Source organism: Hypomesus transpacificus, chromosome 4 (assembly GCF_021917145.1).
Source record: "Hypomesus transpacificus isolate Combined female chromosome 4, fHypTra1, whole genome shotgun sequence".
Classification (NCBI taxonomy): domain Eukaryota; kingdom Metazoa; phylum Chordata; class Actinopteri; order Osmeriformes; family Osmeridae; genus Hypomesus; species Hypomesus transpacificus.
Genome location: NC_061063.1, coordinates 5657355 through 5674434, shown reverse-complemented (window position 1 = coordinate 5674434; position 17080 = coordinate 5657355). Strand labels below are relative to the sequence as shown.

At 49.9% G+C, this 17080-nt stretch overlaps 1 protein-coding gene across 1 annotated transcript; it reads right to left on the bottom strand.

The window, feature by feature from the left end:
* Positions 1–4361: 4361 nt before the first annotated feature.
* Positions 4362–15539, bottom strand: erf (Ets2 repressor factor). Its single transcript, XM_047019154.1, is given in 6 exon segments — positions 4362–4979; positions 5210–5389; positions 5392–6113; positions 7001–7113; positions 8589–8823; positions 14880–15539. Coding segments are annotated over 6 exon segments (1809 nt in total). The 5' UTR covers positions 14902–15539; the 3' UTR covers positions 4362–4442.
* Between the last annotated feature and the right edge of the window lie 1541 nt (positions 15540–17080).

Genomic DNA, 17080 nt, shown 5'->3' with positions numbered 1-17080 from the left:
CAATGGTAACTGTTAGAAACAGCTCAGTGTCCTCTCTTCACATGACACAGTAATGAATCCCAATTACTGGGATAGGGCTTGCACTCATGTACACCAGGTCAATCTCTCTCCCCAAATACACACACGCACACACACACTGTTGCTTGGTCAGACTTAGCAACCCTTGCACACTGGAAGAACATTGCATGACTATAGCGTACATGCACAGACTGGTATCTGTCAGAGATCCACATGTCACATTGACACACACACACACACACAAAGTGGCTTAAAGGCTTTTAACACCTCGAGAAAGGTTACAGAGATCTATGGCTACACCTCAGTGGCAACCTTTTTGCCGTCAGTGCCCGTATAGCAGAAAACAAGAAAACAAATCCAACCACAAAACTTCAGTCTCTGCCTGAAAAAGTCCAGAGCCTGTCTCCGCAGCAGTATCACAAGTCCACCCAGTCTGGTCTGCAGACCCTCAACTAGCAACCACAATTGCAGTAGTTGCGTAGCAACAAGAGTGGCAGTTGATGCCAGTTCATTCACGTTTTAAGCATCTGTAGATGGTCTGTAGGGGCTTCCTCTCAGTTCCAGAGTGTTCCCCTGCTCAGGTTGAGTGTGTGTGTGTCCTGAAAGGCCAGGGGCTGGCTGTCAGGCGGCTCGTTCTCACCCAGGTCTTTCTCAACAATGGCCCACGATTAGCCACCTTTGTCATCTCACTCTCCTCGGGTCAGCCCCCGACTCCTCTCAAGAACCCTGCACCTCCATCAAGGCCTGCCTCCGCATTCCACAATACCTCCCAGCAGGGACCCAGAATCACCTGTCAATCAACCATTGTGGAACGCACCTCCTGGTGAGCTCGGTGGTATACAATTGGCTGAGAGCAGATAGGAAAGCGTGGAGCAGAGGGAGATCAGGTGATAGTGAGGCCAATGAGAGGTGACAGTGAGACAAAGTGATAGAAAACACAGATAGAGAACTATAAGAAGGCAGCCCACAGGCTGGTCTCTGGAAAGGCTCTTGAAAAAGGAGGGACTGTTGCAGCTGTGGAGGGGGGGTGGAGACAGGGATGACTAGGCCATGAATAAGTCATTCTTCCATTTTAAGTTTCCTAATGTTAGCACAGATCAAGAGTGGTTATTTGATGGATTGAAAGTCAACAAGCAGTGTAATTAGTTTTGAACACATATTGATAGATCTATGATATGATCAAAGAACTGAGAGAGGATAGAACAGATTGTCTCGAGTCTTGAGACGTCAGTGCCGCAAATGTCCAGCAGATGGCAGCAGTCTTTAAAACAACATTGGACTTTCACAAGTACAAGCAGTTCAAGCCGGAATGCGCTGAAAACTCAACGGCTCTCTCGTCGTCTAAGGAGTAGCACCCACATGAAAAGTGTAAACAATGTGAGGACTGGACAGTGTAGAAACCTCCAGTTCGGTGGATTGTAAAAATAGGTTCAATCATAGGTAACCTTTGTAAAACAACCACTGAACTGAAGTTTATAGTACCACACCAGAGGTTTGGACGGACTTAATGTTCACTGAATCCTAATTTCCACCTAAATTAATTATGAAGGACACAGAGACACACGTCCATTTAACCTGTTTTAATGAACCCTGATTACAATTTAATTACAAATAATAGAAGAAATACAAGAGAAACAAAAAGTGTGAATGTGTCCTCGTGATGTCATCTCAATCTCATTTCTCTAAACAGTGTTAAGTAACCGCTGGGATGACAGGGGAAACGGGAGCGAGGTGGAAAACAATGTTCAAATAATACACCGGTCCAACAAAATACAAGTCTTTTTCTTAATGAGTAAGTCCCCCCGAAATGGAAAAAAAAGATATATACACAATATCAAAAACGGGAATATTTAAAATATGATGGTAATGTGATATAATAATAATATGACCCTTCCTTATTTCCACAACTACACATACCAACCCGCGCCAATGAGGATGACTAGACAGCTAATGGTTAAGATGGACGATAAGACTGGAGAAGAGCGCGTCAAACAATTACTTCAAGATGCACCAAATTCAATAAGGCAATGGAATAAGGGAGAGGCCTGAGGGAAAGGGTACAAACAATCAAATATGAAAAGTTATGTTAATGATAATCATAATATTAATTGTAACAACGGTAATAAATTTGAAAAATAAAAAGAATATTAGAACAATAGAAATATTGAGGGAGACTGTTAAAATACAAGCTGGCTGGAACATATCATAAGCACCAACCCTCCCACTAGACTGTAGAACATGAGTGTGTTTGATCAGGGTGGTGGTTTACACACGCAGACGAATTTCCTCCCCATCATGGGAAGTCCCTTTCCCCGCAGGGTTTTTGTGATGTCACATCCTGCGTGGGCAACAGGTGGTTTCTACGATGACACATTCCTCCGCCAGCGAGACGGCTGGCGTGGGGGTACGTCAGGCATGATGTCACGTTCCATACTCTCCAGAACAAACAGGGGCCTCACTTGGTGGGCCAGGCCCATTACAGACAGACAGGCAAACACACACACACACACGTACAGCAAGGAGATGCTGGAGTGTGGATGAAGATCTTGGTGTACGAAGAAGCATGGTCCAGGTCCACCACTGCAGGGCCAGGATGTGGGGTTCATGTTCTTGTTTGTCAAAGACCAGCACATTGGGCTCAAAAAGACCCTTCCAGCCTGCAAGTGTGGAGCCACATCTCAGGTCCACATGGTTCATGATTCAACTTGCTCCCATAAGGATTTTTTAACATGCTTTCACTTCCACCCCTTCCATCCATCTATCTATCCATCCCTGCCCTGAACACAAATATTTGTTCTTACAATATAATACACGTTTTCTGATTCAGTTGACCTAAAAACAGGGACCCTTTTCTGTGTCCACCTTCACAAATGAAGGTAAGGAGAGTAGACCAGGCTGTCATAAGAACTTCATAAATCTATCATTAAAAATAATTCTCCTCATTTCATATCAAACAATAGCTTTGTGAAATATAAGATTTGTATTGAATATATATTCAAGTAAAATATATATATTTATATGTAGCCTATGTATGTGTTGATTCAGTTTCATATTTTTTTCTTGTTCTGTAAAAAGAAGGCAAGATGGCAGTGTATGAGGTCTGGGCCCACCACAATTATGTGTGTGTGTGAATGTGTGTGTGTGAATGTGTGTAGGGGGTTCATGTCACATATCCAAAACAAAGGCACAATCTCATTCCATCCTCTTTGTTCATTTCGGGCTCCAAAATTCTCCTAAACACAGAAGAAGAAATGGAAAATCATTTCAAACACAGAAAGGCTTCTGAGGGCTTTGTTACCTGGGCTGGAGGTCAAACACTGGGTCATACATTTAACTCATGTCAGTGTTTCAGCTCAACTAGTCTCAGTTCCAACATCTTCTGTACCAGAGCTCAGCCTCTCTCCACCACTAAATGCCCATAGCATCCTCCGGAAATACTATCCCATTCTCCAAGGCACTCTCTTGGGAGAAAAGAAAGATTGAGAGCAAAGTGGAAGAAAAAAGTAGGGGCATGGAGAGCTGAAGATCAACCTTTAAAGTCTGTCCATCCATCAGATTGAGGACAGACCACCAGCCCCCCCCTGCTCTCTCTCTATGCAACAGCCCTAGTGAGGGATTACAACATCACTAGTGAGAGGGGGGCTGTACTGCACAAGTGTGCACAGTGCCATACTGTCTGTCTCATGAGGCAGCTCAGCTGGGGCAGGCCTGTGGAGGGGAAGGGTTCGGGAGTGGGGTAACTGCATTGGAGCTGTCCGCTTCCTCTTGAGTTGGCAGGCAGAGTCGGAGAGAGAGGGAGGTGCTCCCCGGCGGGCTCAGGTCTGATCCCGGCCGCTCGCCACCTCCTCCACGTGAGGCGCGGGGGGGGTCCCGAACCATGGACACATCCCACACACTTCTTCTGCAATCTCTTTTGCATTTGTCAGTAACACCTGGCACCTCGCAGGTGTGTGTATGTATTTGTTTGTATGCCTGTGTGTGTGTGTGTGTGGCGGGCTGGGGGGGGTAGAGGCAGAGATCCCGTATTGACTCAAGACTGGCACAGGGAGAAAGGCACCTTGTGACAGTGTGGTGGTATGATGGATTGGGGGGGTAATGAGTGTTTGTGGGGTCTCAGGGTTAGATATGAGATGGTGTGTGTGTGTGTGTTGGGAGGGGGGGGGGGGTTCTGAGCCTCTCCTGAAGAGTGGATGTCAGTCCATACATCTGCAAATCCTTAGTGTTGTATTCACAGCACAATGCTGCTTCCTGTGCTGAGTACTGACAAAGGCATGATGTGTGTGTGTGTGTTTCAACCCAGTCTAAGCCTGTGTGTGTGTGTGTGTGTGTGTGTGTGTGTGTGTGTGTGTGGGGGTACAAAACTTGTGTTTGTCTCAAAAGGTGTGTGTGTCCGTGTCTCTGAGTGTGTGTGTTTTCCCCAGGCCTCAGCAGCCAGAGTTCTCCAGAGACAGCTGTGCGGTGGCTCTCTGCAGCTCGGAGCTGGCTCGGCGCTGGGCCGGCGGGGGCGGGGCTCCCAGACTCAGGGGAGGAGTCTCCCCTCTCCCGCTCTCCGCCCGGCCCGCCACCTCCTCTCTCTCCGCCCGTACCTTCTTGTCCTCCGCCTCCTCTCTCTCGCCGTCGGCCTCCATCTTCTGGTCCTCGCTCCAGCGGCGTTTGAAGCGCTGCTTGAGGGGGATGCAGAGCGCCCCGCTGGGGCTGGCTGGAGGCCCCTGGACCAGCTCACTCTTCAGGCCGACCAGGGGACCGGGACTGGGGCCTCCCACCAGGAGGGGGGCTGCAGGGGTCTTGAACACGTCCTCGTCTAGGTCCTCCTCAGGGTTGCCATTGGCGATGTGGGGGGCGTTCCCGTTGGCATGCGGCTGCAGGGGGGTGAAGACGTCCCCTTCGTCATCGTCCTCTTCCTCACTGATGTCGGTCACCTCCACCTCTTCTTCCTCGGACTCATCTGATATGGGCTCCACCTTGAACACGCAAGAGTCTGATCAGACACACAGCACCACCTTCTAGAAAGTTCTTCAGCAACAGTTACACTCCTAAGTAACATCCCTATCTAATAGTACTAGACAGGTTAAACTGGGTTATTCTCATGTTAAAACATGCACAAAGCTAAAATACTACCTAAAACTGATTAACTGACTGTATCTACCTCCAGGAACTATTTTGTGATTGGCCAGGATTGCACCAGACTCACCTTGATCTTAGGAAGCCCAGCAGAGGAGGAGCCAGATAGCATCCCACAGCCGGGGTAGGAGGAGCCTAAGCTGGAGGTGGAGCCCCCGTCTGAGTGGGCGGAGCCGTCTCGCTGCTTGCGCCCAGGGGGCGGCGGCTGCAGCTTGAACTTGAAGGGAGACGGGTGCTGTAGCTCCTCCCCCCCGCCGGCTGGTGCAGAGAATGGGAGTGGGCCGGGCCTTGGTGGGGGTGGTGGCCGAGGCTGAGGCTGGCCTTGCTGTCGGGGCCCACGGAGGGGCGGTGGGGCTGGGGGATGACGATGTTGGGGTAGTGCAGGAAGGCGCGGGGGCTGAGGTGGTAGTTGTAGACGCTCTGGGTGTGGGCCTGCAGGTAGCGCTTCATGTCCTCGGGGTTGAAGGAGAAGTGGGAGCCCAGCATGGGGGACAGGGAGGGGGAGGGGGAGTAGGGCAGGTGGGAGGTGGGGGTCATAGACAGGGCCGGGGAGAGGGGCGGGGCCAGGAGCCCCCCGGGGCCGGGCAGGGGGGAGACGGGGAACGGGGAGAGGGAGTCCGGGTGCAGCCGGTGGGAGGGCGGGTGGCGGCCCAGCACCCCGGGGTTCCCCCCGTACACCCTGAAGAGGGAGTCGTGAGGGAGGCGGGGGTGGAGGAGGTTCCTGTAGGCCCTCTCGGCCCCGCCGGGGCGCTCCTCTCCCCCGCCCAGCCCCTCCTCCAGCTCAGAGTTGGTGGAGGTGCCGTCGGAGCAGTCGGACACGGAGCCCCGGGCCATGCGGCGCGCCACGCTGCTGAACACGCCCGGGCTGCGCAGGTCCTCGCTGGGGGACAGCACCTCGGACGGCGTGGACGGGGGGAAGCGGAAGTGGCTGCTGCCTGTCGGCACGGGGGGGGCGCTCTGGGGGACCCCTCGACCTGGACAGAGACAGAGAGAAGCATTAGAGAGAGGAGCATTGCTGGATGAAGTAGAGAATACTGCAAGGAGAATAGACAGAGACAGAGGAGAGAGAGACAGATACAGAGTGAGAGAGCGAGAAAGAGAGAGAGTCCTACTAAACAGACGGGTAAGAAAACATGGCGGGCCACGTTTGCCCTCCTACTTTCCCCGGCCCTGCCAGGCTGCCAGGCTGTGTGGCACCAGAATGAAACAGTGGAAAGTTGCTCCTTCTGCCATCACAAACACGGCTCGGCTAACTCTGTTTTCCCCAAAACCACTACGTGTGTGTGTGTGTGTGTGTGTGTGTGTGTGTGTGTGTGTGTGTGTGTGTGTGTGTGTGTGTGTGTGTGTGTGTGTGTGTGTGTGTGTGTGAGAAAGAGACAGAGAAAGTGTCTGTGTTTGATTTGTATGTGTGTGTATGTGTGTGTGTGTGTGACTTTGTCAAACGTGTGCGCACATGTTTTTGTGTGTCTGCGCATGTGTGTAACCATGCTATGAAAACATGTCAGACTCCACACCACATCATACAGTCTAACGGTCTGTCTCATACCCAACATTACTGAGGAGCTGTTTTACTGTCTATGGCTGAGCCTAACACTGCTAATAATGTGTCAGAGTGTGTGTGTGTGTGTGTGTGAGTGTGTGTGTGTGTGAGTGTGTGTGAGTGTGTGTGTGTGTGAGTGTGTGTGAGTGTGTGTGTGTGAGTGTGTGTGAGTGTGTGTGTGTGTGAGTGTGTGTGAGTGTGTGTGTGTGAGTGTGTGTGTGTGTGTGAGTGTGTGAGTGTGTGTGTGTGTGAGTGTGTGTGAGTGTGTGTGTGTGTGTGTGAGTGTGAGTGTGTGTGTGTGTGTGTGTGCACGGGACCTACCAGAGCCCATGTCTATAAAGGGATAGTTGACCAGGACCAGCTTGTTGAAGTTGAACTTGTAGGTGAACCTTTTCCCCTTAGTTTTATGAAGAATCCTCTTGTTGTAATAGTATCTGTAAGAGGCAGAAGGCTTGTTAGACACACACACACACACACACACACACAGAGCCTGTGTGTAATTCCTTAGCCTCCACCTGCAGTGTATCAATGAGTACGTGGCCTCCTCCAAGATGTGACACACACACACACCCCATACACACACAGCGGGTTTTGCTTTGATGTAGTTGTTGGGTGAAGTGGACACAGGAGGTTAGGACATAATGTTCACAGATGGATTGAGAGCCCTTCAACATGCACACGCACACACAAGGGAGATGGTGGTAGGGTGAGACTATGCACATGAACAAAAACAACCAGCTACATACTACACACACAAACACCACACACACACACACAAACACAGACACACACACGCTTGAGCTTGTTCTTAAGTGCTTTGAAGAGCATTTGAACTCGAATCAAACGAAGCCCCAAACTAACCCTGCTGCATGCACACACTTACAGTATACAGGAAACACACACACGCCATAGACTGGCCATCTATGACTGAGTTCACAGGGAAGGGATCAGTTCCTTCTTCCAGTCAGGACAGTCTGAGCAAGTTTAGAAGAGGGACTACAGAAGCCTGGGAGAGACTCACCCAGACCAGATACCCAGGAGACCCAAGCAAACACACACACACACACACACACACACACACTGGAGTAGAGAGAAGACGAGAGAGGGAGACAGACAGGAGGGAGTGCTGATGACAGAAAGGGAGGAGAACGAGAAACCATCACCAACTCACCCACACCAACCTACGACACAGAGGTGACACTGATGACTTACTGTCTTCCGCTGTGTGTGTGTGTGTGTGTGTGTGCGTGTGTGTGTTTGTGTGTGTGTGTGTGTGGGCAGGCATGCTGTGTGTCAGAGGGTGAGAACAGACTGAGAGCTAAATAAAAGTTCAGCACATCCCACATGTGCTCCACACAGGGAAAAAGTGTGTATGTGTGTGAGTGTGTGTGTGTGTGAGTGTGTGTGTGTGTGTGTGAGTGTGTGTGTGCACGTGTGACAGTAGGAGGAGCCATGGTTACATCTGAGATGAGTCGTGATTAACAACATCCCTGTTCTGTCTCTCTGGCCTCCTCTTTAAATGAATAAGAAAAGAAAACATCTCGCTCTGTGCTATGGTGTAGAGGTGAAAAGACAGACAGAAAATGAAACAGATAAACAGATAGACACAGAGAGACAGATAGACACAGAGAGACAGACACAGAGAGACGCAGAGAGACAGGCAGAGCCAGAGAGACAGACACAGAGAGACGCAGAGAGACAGGCAGAGCCAGAGAGACAGACACAGAGAGACGCAGAGAGACAGGCAGAGCCAGAGAGACAGACACAGAGAGACAGACAGATGCAGAGAGACAGGCAGAGGCAGAGAGACATACAGACACAGACAGAGAGTCAGACGCAGAGAGACAGACAGACAGAGAGACAGACAGACACAGAGACACACAGACAGACGCCTCCCCCCCCCCCGTACCTCAGAGCCCGGCTCAGCTTGTCATAGTTCATCTGGGGCTTGCACTTGCGTGCCCCCCACAGGCGGGCCACCTCGTCGGGGTCCTTGATGACAAACTCCCCGTAGTCGCCCTGCCAGGCGATGACGTCGTGGTACTCCTCCTTCCTCAGCAGCTCCAGGATGAAGTGCCACAGCTGGATCTGCCGCGAGCCAGGGCTCGACTCGGGCTTGTAGGCCCAGTCAGGGAAGGCGAACCCTGGGGAGGACAGACACGGAGGGGTGTTGAGAGATGGAAGTGTGGCCAGCATTTCCAAGTGGTTCATCAGCAGTGTGCATGTCATGTCAACAGGAATGACTGTGGAATCCTGGTTCTCTCAGTTGCCATGTTTAGGAGGGAGGGGCTATTCTCGGAATAAAAGGCAAAAACCCGAAAATATTTTGTGCATGTGAACGTAGTGACCGGCCTTAAGTCTGGAGGACAGGCGCGCTCCGACAAGCTTCACACGTCAGCTCGTGATGGAGACCACTGTGTGTGTGTGTGTGTGTGTTTATGTTCCACCGACATGGGTCTAGCGTAAAGTCTCAACAGCACTTGAACACAAGGTCAGTGTTAACAGCAGACACCACAACATACCTCTATAAGGCCTTCACACACACAGACAATGATAAAAGCAGAATATGGAGCAGCCTAAATAGCAGAGGTTACAGCTAGCTTCCCATAACAAAGCGAGGCCGGAGAAGTCGCTCAGATACAGGGGAGCGCAATCAAACACGACGGTGGAAGAACAGTTGAAATATTTAGATATTGCAATACCAGCACACATATTTTGGGGCTTGTTGTTTTGATACATGTTGGGGCCAACATGTTGGGGCCAGTGTGTGTGTCCAGAGGAGCGGGGTCCCTTTGCTCCTGCTTGGCATGGAGCAGCGCGCAGAATGCTGCCCAGCACGCACACACCACATAACCAATATCCCGGTAGAGCAAATTAACAAACATATCTATATAAGTGGGTCCATGCGTGGGTGCACAATGGGCACTGACACACACACAAGGGAACAACAGCCGTGTGTGTGTGCACGTGTGCGTCAGTGCTGACTCATGGCCTGCTCTTGTTTGTCATTCAGCTTTCACCTAAGAGTCCACCCCCCCCCCCCCCCCTTCGCCTTACCATCCCTTTCTTTCTCTTTCTCCCTCCGCCTCCCTCGCTCCCTCTCAGACATGGTCGCCTAGCGACTAGGCCTGTTCGCTCTATAAATAAACAGTAGAAACAGGACAACAGAAACCGACGCATTTAATGAAAAGGTTCCTCAAATGATCCTTCTGACAGGATAAGGCAGCAAAACTGTGTAGAAGGACAAAGAGGTCCGAGGCCGTTTGTGTGTGTGTGCACGCGCTCCGTTTCATCAGACTTTGCTCCATGAACTTGACTGTTGCTTTGGCAGAAGCACGCACTGTTCACCCTCTAAAGACACAAGCATGCATGCACAAACTCATGCACACATACATGTTTTATATTGCTACATACTACCTCATCTGTGGCATCAGATGTTGCATCCCGTGTGTGTGTGTGTGTGTGTGTGTGTGTGATCTACCTTGGGTTCAGGTGGGACCACACATTAGCCCCCAAGGCTGTAGCTAGGTTAGAAAAGCATAAACACCGATACATATTCTCTCTCTCTCTCTGTCTCTCTCATCAGAACCCAACTCAGTTTCATGTAAGGGGGTTCCAGACCCAGAACGACCATCCCAGGGTTCCTTGAAGGGGGGGGTGTCAGGAAGCAGCTATTGTCTGTCTGCAGTCGGTCAGGCTGTTACAGACCCCTCTGACGTCAGTGCCCTCTGGACCACCAGATAGGCATCGTACTGGCATTGTCCTGCTCTCCTACTGGCCTGAGACTAAACACTCTCCTTCTCTCCTTCTGTCCCGCTCCCTCTATTAGTCCCTCCTTTCTCTCCTCCTCCTCCCTTCCTCCTATTCTTTGTGCCTTTATATTTAGAAGGAGGAAAAGGTCTTCCTGCCTCTGCCCGGCTGGTCACACAGGGGTGGGGGGCTGTTGCAGACAAACACACACACACACTCCTTGTTCGAGCAGAACCGAGAAGACAGACAAGCCCGCGACAGCACGTAGAGCTGGAGGGGGGACACAGAAGGGGGGAGTGTGGGAGCCAGGCATGGCTCTGGGGAGGAGGGAAGGACAAGACGAGGAGAGAGGGTGGTGGGCAGCCAGCGTCAGGTGCAGAGCGAGACCTTTCGCCCCTTACTCTACCCAGGACAGAGAGAAACGGAACCTACCCACCACTGTGTGTAGTCATTTGGCTCTGTGTCTGTGTGTGTGTGTGTGTGTCACCAGAGTGGAATCCTGAATGGACATGTGTGTGATGAAGACGTGACGGCATCTCCAGGCCTGAGGCTGGAGCGCACACAGCCTCCTGACACAGTCCAGACCCCTCTGAGTGTGTGTGTGTGCTGTGGGATTCACATCAGCCCTACATGGTGAGACAGGGGGAGTTTCTGCTAATACTGCTGTTATGTGACTGCCGCGGAAGGCGTGTGTGTAAGAGAGAGAATGTGAGTCAAAGAGATACATTTCTCCAAATCCAAATCTACAGTGTGTGTTGTGGTTAAGGCTCCAGACGACTTCTATTTTCCTTCAAACCCACACACACACACCAATCAGCCAGCGACAACTTGGTGACTACAGTTGTGGGATTCACTCACAGTCAACTCACAGGCACTGGTCCCTCTCAGACAGACAGGCAGATACAAAGGCAGGCAGGCAGACAGACTAATGGATAAATAGCAGACAAACAGACAGACAGGTCCTAGTCTCCATGTCTAACTGCACTAATCCTGGCTCCTCATCAAGACCAGGCCCACCAATGAAATCAGAGGAGTCCCAGAGGCGTCACCACAGACATGGCAGAATTAGTAGTGTGTGTGTGTGTGTGTGTGTGTGTGTGTGTGTGTGTGTGTGTGTGTGTGGAGGGGGGTAATGCAACACAGACATCAGCCATTATGTGATATGTGGGGGGTCTGGGAGCCCTAATAAACTGAGTGTGTAAGAAAATGAAAGACGGAGAGAGGGAGGGAGAGAGAGACAGAGGGGAAAATGAAAGAACAGTCCTCAGTAAAACGATCTGAGTGACTGTACCTAAAGCTTACTGTATGTAGGTAAATGTCTGTCCGTAGCTTCCATCAACACATCTGATCTATAGGGTGGCGTGCACACACACACTCCCTCTCTCACACTCAAACGTGTGTGTACGGGTTTGCTGTGCCTAGTCAGGGAAAACAGTGTCGCTGTTTAATTACCTCAGCTCTTCTGTGGTCTAGTCTGGAACTGTAAAGACCAGGGTGGAGACTGGGGGAGAGAAGGGGGAGACAAGGGGCACAGTGGGTGGGGACGATGGGCCCATTTGGTCACCATTCCCCCCCCCCAGAAAGAAAAAAAACATTCCAAGGCTGAGGTTCCCATACACCTCCCTTCCCCTTCACACCTAGCCCGCTTTGATTGAGCCTGGTTGCCAGGTTGGTGGTGTGGGTTGCCAGTTTGGTGTGAAGTGGCATGAGAAACCAGCAGTTCTGCCTTCCAGTTCCCTCTTTGGTGCACAGCCTTTACAGGACCCAGGTTAGAGACGTCTGCTCCTCAATCTGCCTCCCAGCACACCACCAACACAAACATTAGTTTGAGGTCAAATACTCACACACACCCACACACACTCGTTCATTCACCCACACGCTTAGGCTACTCTCGCTCAAACAGTTCCCCTCCCTCTCTACCGCACACACACACACTTGACTCGCTAACACTATTTTCCCTCTTACTCACACACATATTCTCTCCCTCACAAACACTAATTCAAGTAGAAAGCCAAAAGCCACAGGAGATGCAGAGCAAGTTGTGACAGACATGGGCCAGACTAAACCTCTGGGGTTCCCACAGGCCAGGCCACACACACACACACACACATACATACAGCCATAAACCATTACAGCCAAAGGACACAACAACCTGCTCCTCTCACACACGCATGCACACACACACACACACACCTTGGCTAGACGTCCGGGAACAGAAATGGCCTTGTGGCCTGACTTTACATGACATGTTGATTTTGGTGTCTGGCCTAACTGTCAGAATTTTTACTCTTAAAAATGCAACACAACAAAGGGGGTGTGTAGAATGATTCTATTTAAAGAGACCTCTTAAAGTGTGTGTGTCAGCTGGAGCGCCTGTATCCTGTCAGTGTGCTACAGAGATAGGGGTCCTAACAGCCTTATCTGGTCACTGAGCCAACTACTTTGGTTCCACTTGACTTGTTCTGAACTGCAGAGGAATCAGATCATGAAGCCAGGGTGACATACACACACAAACCAGTGCTGGAAGTGTTTCTGACTGGCTGCCTGCCCCATGCGCTCCCCCAGTCCCAACCATCAGACAACCTGTGTTCAGTCACACACAAACACTCTCACTCTATACCCTCCCCACCCCCTTATTACCCCCCCCCCTCCACACACACACACACCGACACACACACACCAGGAGAACGTGCCTGGCCACAGCTGTGACGTCTACGTGTGGCAGCTTGTTGATCCAATGAGTAACACAAGTGGAAAATTGGAGCTAGCGGGCCAGACTGCTCGCTTCCTGCTGGGATGCACATGGAAGGTGACCCTTGGAGCAGGGCACATACACACCTATGAGCTCTGTCACCTGGCTGGGGCAGTGTGTGTGTGGGGGTGTTTTTGTGTGTGTTTCTGTGTGTACGTGTCCTAAACCAACCCACATGCAGTCTGTGTGGACAACAATCTAGATAACATTTCTAGTTCAAACTTTTACACTGACAGTCTACTTAGGAATAGCAATTCTTACACAACACACATCACTTCCTCTCCAGGTTTGTTTTTCCACAATGGAAGTAAGAGGGGTGGATTCCAGCATGTTAGGGTGGAGTTCCAGAAGGCCCAGGGGGCATAGCTATGCTCGTACATACACTAGTGAAACACACATCTCAACCAAACAAAAGAGCTCCATTTTGACATCTTCATCCATAACATAATCATAACAATAGGTTAAAAAAATCCCTTCCATCACCCATATGTACATGTAGAATTGAGTTATAAACTATATGAAAGGTAGCATTTCAATTTTAAAGACAAAGGTGGAAGGTTTTCCATGCCTGAAGTCTACCCACTTAACGCTAGTGGTTGAGTGGAGTGAGGGGTAACGATCATCTAATAATTAAAAGAACACGACTTCACTGCCAACTCACTTAGGCTATGATCTACTCGCTAATCAATACAGATAAGGACACAATCTTGCTCTACTCAGGGGCGACGTGCAAATCAAGAGGGTCGCCTGTCTTGACAAATAACGATCAATGTCCGGCTGAACAAATACCGATAAAAAAAAAAACAGTATTTGCTGATTCCAAAAAATACATGAAATAATCCATGTTAATAGTTTGTGGATGCTAACTTCGTCCTATTACCTGGCTATAGGTAAATACGTTTACCGCGGTAGAAAGATACAGGATGCTTCAGCCATGGGACATCATACATCACTTTAAATAGATCCACCAAAAAGTTGTGTCCAGTGCGAAAGACTATCAACGTGAATAGCTAGTTTTCCATTATTTCAGACCACTTAACGCAGTTTGACCGTAACACCAATAAACAAACATGCAATGATAACATTAAATCAACACTTGATTTGTCACAGTTGACCAGCCACATGAAACTATCTGATACAAAGTTAAAGAGGAACAATTGAGGCAGAAAGAGACATACGCAGGTTTTACTTGGAACCAAAAGCTCCATGCTTATACCACTACGTTCCACGAAATGTTCACTGTTCCAACAATTACACTGACTCTGCTAATTAGCTAGCTTGCGCTAGCAACTCAGTTAGCAAGTTATACAGTTAGGCTAGATAAACGCGGTCCAACTTTAGAAAACTTGAAACAGAAGAGATCGCTAACTTCGCAAACCCCATAGTTTGATGATTTGTCGACACGTGTAACTTGATTAACTATGTTAGTTGGTGTTCGCTACTAAGATAGAATAACTACCTAGCCCTAGTGCATTTTGACAAGCTACAGTAGCTTACTGGCTAGTCGAGCGCCATAGTTTCACTCTTGCCAGCCAGCACAGCAGCAGCATGATGATCAACAGGCGCATAACGTTAAAATAGCTAAACTAGCTCGCTTGCAAGCAGTTTTAACAGGCAGCAGTAGTTTATGTTAGACGACCAGTTTGCTAACATAAACTACTGCTGCCGTAAATTAAACGAGTTACTAGTCTCTCTTACCCGTGTCCCCCGGGGTTTTCATGGTGATTCTGTTCAGTGGGCAGTCAGGACACTTTCCCGTTGTGCGGCTCTTCAGATGGCTAGCTTACTAGCCTGTGTTAGCTAGTTGGTTGCTAGTTGGCTAGCTCGCTGACACCCGCTTCGTTGTTCTTTCTTGGGATGAAGATAATTAAGTTCGCACTTCCTAAAGTCGTATGCAAACTTTTAACAAAAAAATCCCCCAAATTCCACACCTTCTGTTGCCTTTTAGATACTTTAGAACTCTACGTTTCTTTTTTTCATGTGTTATAGACGGCGAGGTACTAAAGCCAAAAGTTGCCCTGGCCTCGGGGAAATGCACTACTCAAGTCTGAATGGCGTTGCCAGAAGTTTGAGAGCGTCGTGCTGATAGACTTGGGGTTGTCTTAAGGATAGTGTTAGAACTGCGATCTTAAATTGCAAGCTGATACAATGTTGCATGGTAGATTCTTCCTCATCGTCCTTCCAGACAGCAGTCAAAACATGATCACAAAGAAAAAAGTTTTCACCCAGAAAATGGGGCCAGTTTTTTCTCCTTTCTCTCACTAGCAACAGACTTTTCCTTTTCCATACTCCGTTCTCTTAGCCCCGCGCACACCACTGCCCCCCCTTCCTCTGTCGGGGTGTCGTGTTTCTCTCTCCCTACCACACGGGGCCGCCCACGCTGGCGGACCTGGGAGGGAGGTGGTTACGCCCACTTCCCACTCACTCGGTTGGCGTCACTGCAGCGCACTGCGTTGCTGTGGAGACCCGTTAACGCCGACGGTAATGTGATGTATCCTGTTTGCTGCAAAACTGTAAACAGCAATCACCCGCTGTATTAATTTATAGATCATATTCCAATCTCATAGTGAGAGAAAGAGAGTCATAAACAGCACACCTGTTGGACTCACTATGATCAGGACTTTTGTAAAATGTCACATTTTGGGAGATGGTGGCCTGGTGGCCTACAGATGGAGAAGATGGGAGATGGATGAATAGTGCAGATAAAAGGAGGTTAACTTGAAGAGCAAATGGAAGTCGCTGAAGTGGAGAACCATGGATGTAGGTGGACTTTTCTTTCTTTTTCATCAAGCGTACTCTCAGCTCACTCCCTCTTGCTGCTTCCCACTCCCTCGCTCCCTCCTCTGCTCATGTTTCCCCCGAGTACTTGTGTGTGTAATCTGAAGGGCAGTAGATGACATTTCGTGTACTGTCACACACGTGCGTAACATTGACACAGCAGTGATAACACCGCACAAAACATTCCCTCAGAAACACCACGCCGCCTCCACTTTTTCCTTCCTCCTTTCGTCATTCCAGGATTCATCTCTCCCGCCTCTCCTTCTCTCCACCTCTCCTCCTACCCGCCTCCACCTCTCCTCCTCTCCACCTTTCCTCCCTCTCTACTCCACCTTTCCTCCTTCTCTCCTCCACCTCTCCTCCTTCTCTCCTCCACCTCTCCTCCACCTCTCTTCCCTCTCTCCTCCACTCCACTCCTCTTCCTGCTCTTTTCCCTCTTCCCTACCTTGCTTTCCCTTAACTTGAACACCATCACACCTGGCCTATACATGTACAGTTGATTCCATGTTTATTGACAGCCAGTAATCATCCCCTCACTCTTTCTCAGGTTCCTTGGGGCCTTGGCTGACTTACAGAGGCAGTCCCAGACAGAGGTGTGGCCAGTTTACAGCTACAAAGCGATCTTCCTCTCAAATCTCATTGGTCCTGAGGCATCAATAGGCAAGCCTGGACGCGTCTTCTTCTGTGACAGACTGCGAGCTCTACAGTGTGTTGAAGCCGTTATCAGCACTGTGTGAGCAACACAGCAAAGAGAGAGAGAGAGGGGGGGGGGGGGTGAGAGAGACCGGCAGCTAAAGAGAGGGACAAACACTCCTCATAGTCGATCATACTATCTGTCTGCCTGCCTGCCTGCCTGCCTGCCTGCCTGCCTGCCTGCCTGCCTGCCTGCCTGCCTGCCTGCCTGCCTGCCTGTCTGCCTGCCTGTCTGCTTGTCTGCCTGCCTGTCTAACCACAGTAATGTATTTGGTTTATGTTTCCATGCAGTCCTGGACTGAGATGGAGACAGCCACAGAGGTGAGGCTGATTGAATGACACTAGTGTGGGAACAAAAGCTGAGACTTGGAAACCCTGTGGTGTAGGCGTGCACAAGAAGGGGGATCAAGACTCATTCATCTTGAGGC